The sequence below is a fragment of the Clinocottus analis genome, unplaced genomic scaffold, assembly GCF_023055335.1.
Source record: "Clinocottus analis isolate CAN_PGR_092001 unplaced genomic scaffold, fCliAna1.0.p SCAF_18, whole genome shotgun sequence".
Taxonomy (NCBI): domain Eukaryota; kingdom Metazoa; phylum Chordata; class Actinopteri; order Perciformes; family Cottidae; genus Clinocottus; species Clinocottus analis.
Genome location: NW_027175909.1, coordinates 5,819,784 through 5,825,952, shown reverse-complemented (window position 1 = coordinate 5,825,952; position 6,169 = coordinate 5,819,784). Strand labels below are relative to the sequence as shown.

The window sequence follows — 6,169 nt, the reverse complement described above, 5'->3', positions numbered from 1 at the left end:
CACTGCTAAGAGAGTAGTGAGAGGGAGCTAAATCAGTGACGCTACAGTTAAAAAAATTAATTTAAAAAAACCTCAATAGATACGAGAGAAAAACAGCCTACATAAAATATTTATAATATTTTTACAGCTACTAAGTCGAGGACTCCCTTGTGACACTTACATTACCCTCCATTATAATTAGAATAAAAAAACATGTGGCCCATTTTTCTGATGTTATTTTCCATTTTCAGAGAAGACTTGGCTCCTCCCTCACCTGTTGACTTCGTCGTCAACAAGTATTCAGACGAGCACCTCAGATCCATAGTCAAAGCCATGAGCGACAGGCTGGAGCTCTACAAGGAAAAGGTGATGGATCAATATGCTTCATCCCCAGAGATCAGCCCTCCTGTCAGTGAGTACCAACACCTGGGTTAGGCTTCAAATTAGTGACTTATGATCGTCGTTGGGGTTTTATGGGCCTTAAATTGTGAACATTTAAATTGCATTGTATGTTTGAGCACACAAAGTGTTAATATCGTCCTTTTAGCACCTTTGCTGCCCAACGAAATCTACGCACAAGTCATAGAGGAGAGGAAGAAGCAAGCAGAGGAGGACCGCATAAAGAAGGAGGAGGCTGACCAGAAGAAGAAAGAGGAGCAGGAGAAGAAGAAGAAGGAGGCCGATCAGAAGAAGAAAGAGGACGAGGAGAAAAAGCTCGCGGAGGCCAAAGAGGAGATAAAAGTGGAGAAGGATCTGAAGACCAAGTTAAAAGAGGGCGCCTGGTTTTTGGTGGACATTGTGCTGAAGCCCATGGAGGCCCTGATGGACCCGGTGCTGGGGAACACCGTGGACCCTTTCGGAGACCGGCGCTACATCGCCTGGCTGAGCGTGGTGACGCTGGCCTTTAACTACAACACCTGGTTCATGACGGCCCGTCTGTGTTTCCCGTACCACACCGAGAGCGCCATCCCTGTCTGGTTCGCCCTGGATTCGCTGGCCGACCTCATCTACCTCACAGACTCCATCATCTTCCAGGCCCGAAAACAGTTTGTCAAAGGGGGAGACATCATAGTAAGTGTGACGTGATCCCCGGCCAATGGCGCCCGACACTGAGAACGATCGAAGGGATGACAGAAGGGTCTTTTTGTCTCTGCCTTTCAGAAAGACAGAGTGGTGACAAAGGCCAACTACAGAAATACGGACCGATTCCTGGTACAGTAACTTGAATTTCTTTGAACTTGGAACATTAGGATGAACTCGTCCCAGTGACCTCACACGTCTGTCTCTCCTCAACAGCTGGACACGATATCCATCATGCCGTTCGACTTGCTGTACCTCCAGTTCGGATTCAAATCCATTTTCAGATTCAATCGGCTGCTGAAGGTGAATGTAATCATGCGTGAGGAAGCACAGATTCTCTCTCCCTCCTCTTATTGCCACGCCTGACGTTGTTCATGCTTATTATTCTCAAGGTGGACACATTTTTTGAGTTCAGCGATCGTCTGGAGAGCCTCATGGCCAAGGCTTACATCTGGAGGTTAGTCACATGAAATACATGAGGCAATTATTGGTAATGACATCTTGTTGTTATCACATATACACATCATTAAAAAGACTGAAAATCATGAGCACAGGCAGAGCAATAGACAGACAGGTCTTTACTTTCCCCTTAGAGTGATTCGGACCATCGGGTATCTTCTCTTCATGCTCCACATCAACGCCTGCTTGTACTATGTGGCTTCAGACTACCAGGGCATCGGGAAAACTAAATGGGTCTACTCCGGTCTGGGCAGTGCGTAAGTACAGAAACGTTACAGTCCCGCTTGTGTTCCCACTGCTAAGAGTTCACCACATTGTGTCAAAGATAACATGTTGAGTGAAGACTTTGGTCATGTGATCAACTTAACCCAGCATCCATATGACCACCAGCACATTTGTTACTTTAACCCAGTGGTTCTCAAACTGTGGGGTGCGGCCCTCTAGTGGAGCGCGGAGGTATTACATGTGAGGCGTGGGGGGAGATGCAGATTCTTAAAATATATATATATTTTTAAGAATCCTTTATTAATCCCACAGTGGGGGAATTATTCTCTGCATGTCACCATCCTTAGTAATGAAGGAGATTTGTGCTGCTGTGAAGCTCTGGGGCTTCAGTGCCTTGCTCAAGGACACTGCAAGATGAAACTATGGGGAGAAAACGGGGATCCAAACGGCTTCCTTGGTAATCTTTTTTGCCAAATATGAGTAATTTTTTGCACATATATAACTTCATTTGTATTGTTTAACAAAGTGATTGCACATGTTATTAGTTCTTGTCAGATGGAGCAATCTGGTTTACTTGAAAGGGATTTCAAAGTCTCAAAAAGTTGGACCATTTTGTTCCCATGTTGTTGGGGCGGTGGGGGCCGAACATTTTGCTTCCTCCAAAGTGTGACAGAACAAGTTTGAGAACCACTGCTTTAACTACAACAGCATCATTTCAGTTAATGATGAATGAACAGTACATGTTAAGTTCTCTTTTTTTTTGAAGATACACAATTGATAGAGCTGTCAAGCATGACAAAATGTGACGACGTGGGCATCGGCCCAGAGCTGTTAGTCACTGCAATGCTCGCCGCACTGACACGGTTCCTGTTGTCTTTACCCCCGAGACATCCAAAGACGGTCTCAAATTGAAACTGTCTCGTGTTTCCATCTCTGCTGCCGCTGCAGTTACGTCAGCTGCTTCTTCTATGCGGAGAAGTCCCTGCTGCTGATCGCTGATCTGCCGTTTCCAGACACCGTGTTCGGACAGATCTTTCAGATGACAAACTACCTTTTTGGGGCTTTCTTTATGTCCATCATTCTTGGCCAGGTAGTTTATTTGAAATATTTATTTTTTCTATCTTTTACTGCTCTACTTTTTTTTCTTTTTTTTTCCATTCGTGTCATTTAGAATTCTTTGGATTACTTAGCTCTCAAAGTTTTTCTCGATGAAATTTCTGCAGCCAGACGTCAAGGGAATCAAACTTGGAAAAGGGGAGAAATAACACTGATTCCTCCCAAACACACACACACACACACACACACACATCTGTCTGTCCACAAAGCAGCCCGATGACACACAGACCTGTCTGTAAACGCCCCTCTAACGCCCCCACCCTCTCTGCAGGTACCTGCGTTGTTACTACCATGCCGTCCGCAGCCTGATCAACATCGGGGGTCTTAACGAACCCCATACCGTCTTTGAGATTACCTTTCAGATGACTAACTTTTTCGTGGGCGTCTTTGTGTTCTCCAGTTTGATTGGACAGGTAACATAAAGACACACTCGGCCCGTAGCGTGAGTCAAAGTCCCGACATGCTCACTTCCTTCTGGAAACCTGATAGAAACTAGCACCTCTTTCCCCACTTGTCTTGTTAATGTAGTGGCAGATGAATGGGAACCCTCCGTGTTAGAAATGGAAATCATCTGTCATCTTACCATACTACTTGCACTAACACCACGTCATCTGTATTTCACTGGTTCCCTGTGGAGTCTTGACTGTCAAAAAGCTTGTCAAATGTGCTAAATGTTGCATTCCAACAACAACAAAAAGATGCTATTGACAGCAGTAGTTATCTGTTGATGTATTTCTTCTTACCGGCATCTTGCCTCAGATGAGAGACGTCATCGGTGCAGCCACAGCAGGACAGACCTACTTCCGATCCTCCATGGACGGCACCGTGGACTACATGGTGACCAACCACATCCCCCCTACGGTGCAGAACCGAGTCCGCAGCTGGTTTACCTACACCTGGGACGCACAGGGCATGCTGGGTCAGTGACACTGGACAGAGGGCCAGCTCAGTTTTTACAGGACGTTACAAAGCCGTGAAGTATCGGAAACCAGTTGGTCCTCCACCTATATCACGTTGAAAAGAAGTTGTACTGCTTCGCTCTGTAGCTCCAGACTTATACGAGTTGTTTTGTGTCGCTGCTTTCAGACGAGTCTGAGCTGCTGGACAAGATGCCTCTGGTGATGAGAACCGCCATCGCTGTGGACATCAACCTGACCACCTTTCAGAAGATCGATCTTTTCAAGGTCCACAAACGCAATAAAAGCAGGCATATTGCAGCCTGGACATTAAGTCAATTAAATACAGTGTTTTTCCTCCACAGGGCTGTGACCAGCAGATGTTGGTGGACATGTTACTGAGGCTCAAGTCTATCGTCTACTTACCTGGAGACTTTGTCGTAAAAAAAGTGCGATTCTTATTATATCGTCACCTGAAATGTGTTATTTGAATCTTCATAATGTAATTTGTGTCCCGCATGTGTGAATGACTTTGCCCTCCCCCCGCAGGGCGACATCGGTAAAGAGATGTACGTCATCAAGAGCGGAGCGGTGCAGGTGGTGGGAGGGCCCGACAACAGCATCGTGTTCGTCACACTGAAGGCCGGCTGCGTGTTCGGAGAGATCAGGTGGGAGAAAGTTCAGCCCAAACCCAAAGTCTGAAGAAAGAAACCTCGGAGCGTTGGTTATTCTAGTTTGCACACTGTGGTGAACATCGTCATGTTTAATGTCCCTGATTAGAAGATAACAGATTCAACGCTTTCAGGGTGAAATCTTTCTTTCGTCTCTCTCAGTCTGTTGCAATCCTCCAAAGATGGAGGCAACAGGCGGACAGCTAATGTCAAAGCCTACGGCTTCGCTAACCTCTTCGTCCTGGAGAAGAAAGACCTGTTTGACATCCTGGTGCACTACCCGGAGTCTCAGAAAGTGTTGGCCAGGAAGGGAAAGTGAGTCAGAGGCTACATTTCTCTCATGAATCAGAACACTTGTCACTGTTTTCCAGCTGCAAATTAACATTTTCAAATGATCCTTTTTGCATACAGCCACTTTTTTGAGATCATTCCCTTCGAACCAATCTGTCTGCGCGAGCTTTGCGCCGTACTTACTCCCAGAGGCTGTTTGTTCAGCTTCTCCGCTTGTGCGCCTGCAGGAAACTGATGAAGGCGAAGGCTCCAGCAGCAGCAGCTAAAGCCGATGAGGATAAGAAGAAAGGCCTGGCGCTCTTCGGAGCCAAACCCCCCACCCCCAAATTACTGCGCGCTTTCGGTGGAAACTTTAAAAAGAACTTTTTTAGCAAACTGAAGGTAACGACTCAAACATAATGGTCGAGATGTGTTTAGATCAAAGCTCGTACAGTTATGCTGCTAAACACATATGTTGTGGTTTCTCCCCCCAGACTGCTGCTGCTGCTGGCCAGTGAGGATTGTAGTGAGCTTATTTTTTATGACTCCTTTTTGGGAGTGAATGTACAGTTTTCTTTTCAACCTGTGACTCTTTTGTACTGAGTGTTCGTTTCCTGTCATTTTAAGATGTGTTGTTTCAAACTGATATGGTCGACAAAACCCACCTAACTGAGACAACAGGCAGGTTCAAACTCCCCAAACATATTTAACAACTCATTTCAAACTACGTTGATGACAATGTGGAACATTTTACTGCCTCGAGTGGACGCCGCTTGTTTCATATCTATCTACCATATTTTGTTTGTTTGCTCTTATTGGCTATATTTGCCAATGCCCGTGTTTTAAACTTGGTGTAAAAGTCTAACAGAGATTATCCATCATAACTATCGGGAACAATGATGCTTACTATGTCATATTTGATTGATTTCACCTCCGTTTATGTCTGCTTGAATAAATAACTCCTTGACTTAACTACAGTTTACCTAGTGTGTGTGTGTGTGTGTGTGTGTGTGTGTGTGTGTGTGTGTGTGTGTGTGTGTGTGTGTGTGTGTGTGTGTGTGTGAAAGAGAGAGAGAGAGACTAATCCCGTTAGCCAGACAGCGGCATCGTGAGGGTTAATTAACTAAAGTGATCTGTTGTCAGAGTGGCCTGAAATAACCCCGGCAGTCTAATTTCTACATCCACTATCTTTGAGCGTCTACTCTCAGTTCATGTGTTATGCCATGATTAGATATATTTAATAATACAGAATGTGTTCTGCGTTAAAGGCGAAACAAACGGTTGTTTTTATTTGTTAGAAAAAATGTAACGGCAGAATTAGTAATGACTTTGTAATAGTGGAAACAACCTACTTCAGCTGATAACAATCACCTCTTTATTTGATCAGTGATTATTAGGAAGAAGCGCTTGTATGAATTACTCTGATGCGTATTGACCAACAAATGATACGGCCTTGATAAATGATAAAGCCTT

General features: G+C 45.0%; 1 protein-coding gene across 1 annotated transcript; it reads left to right on the top strand.

Moving 5' to 3' along the window:
- Nucleotides 1–210: 210 nt before the first annotated feature.
- Nucleotides 211–5,253, top strand: LOC137788626 (cyclic nucleotide-gated channel beta-3). Its single transcript, XM_068581564.1, has 14 exons — nt 211–391; nt 527–1,050; nt 1,141–1,191; nt 1,276–1,362; nt 1,452–1,516; nt 1,653–1,775; nt 3,131–3,272; nt 3,619–3,778; nt 3,946–4,043; nt 4,121–4,204; nt 4,305–4,423; nt 4,589–4,741; nt 4,945–5,098; nt 5,191–5,253. Exons 1-14 carry the CDS (start codon nt 211–213, stop codon nt 5,212–5,214), a joined length of 1,965 nt encoding a protein of 654 aa, XP_068437665.1. The 3' UTR covers nt 5,215–5,253.
- Nucleotides 5,254–6,169: the final 916 nt, after the last annotated feature.

Excerpts from the sequence above, each read along its gene's own strand:
- LOC137788626 (XM_068581564.1), top strand. The coding sequence starts at position 211 with ATGTTATTTTCCATTTTCAGAGAAGACTTGGCTCCTCCCTCACCTGTT. Across the intron at positions 392-526 it reads AGAGATCAGCCCTCCTGTCA|CACCTTTGCTGCCCAACGAA; the intron begins GTGAGTACCAAC and ends TCGTCCTTTTAG. Across the intron at positions 1,363-1,451 it reads GATTCAATCGGCTGCTGAAG|GTGGACACATTTTTTGAGTT; the intron begins GTGAATGTAATC and ends ATTATTCTCAAG.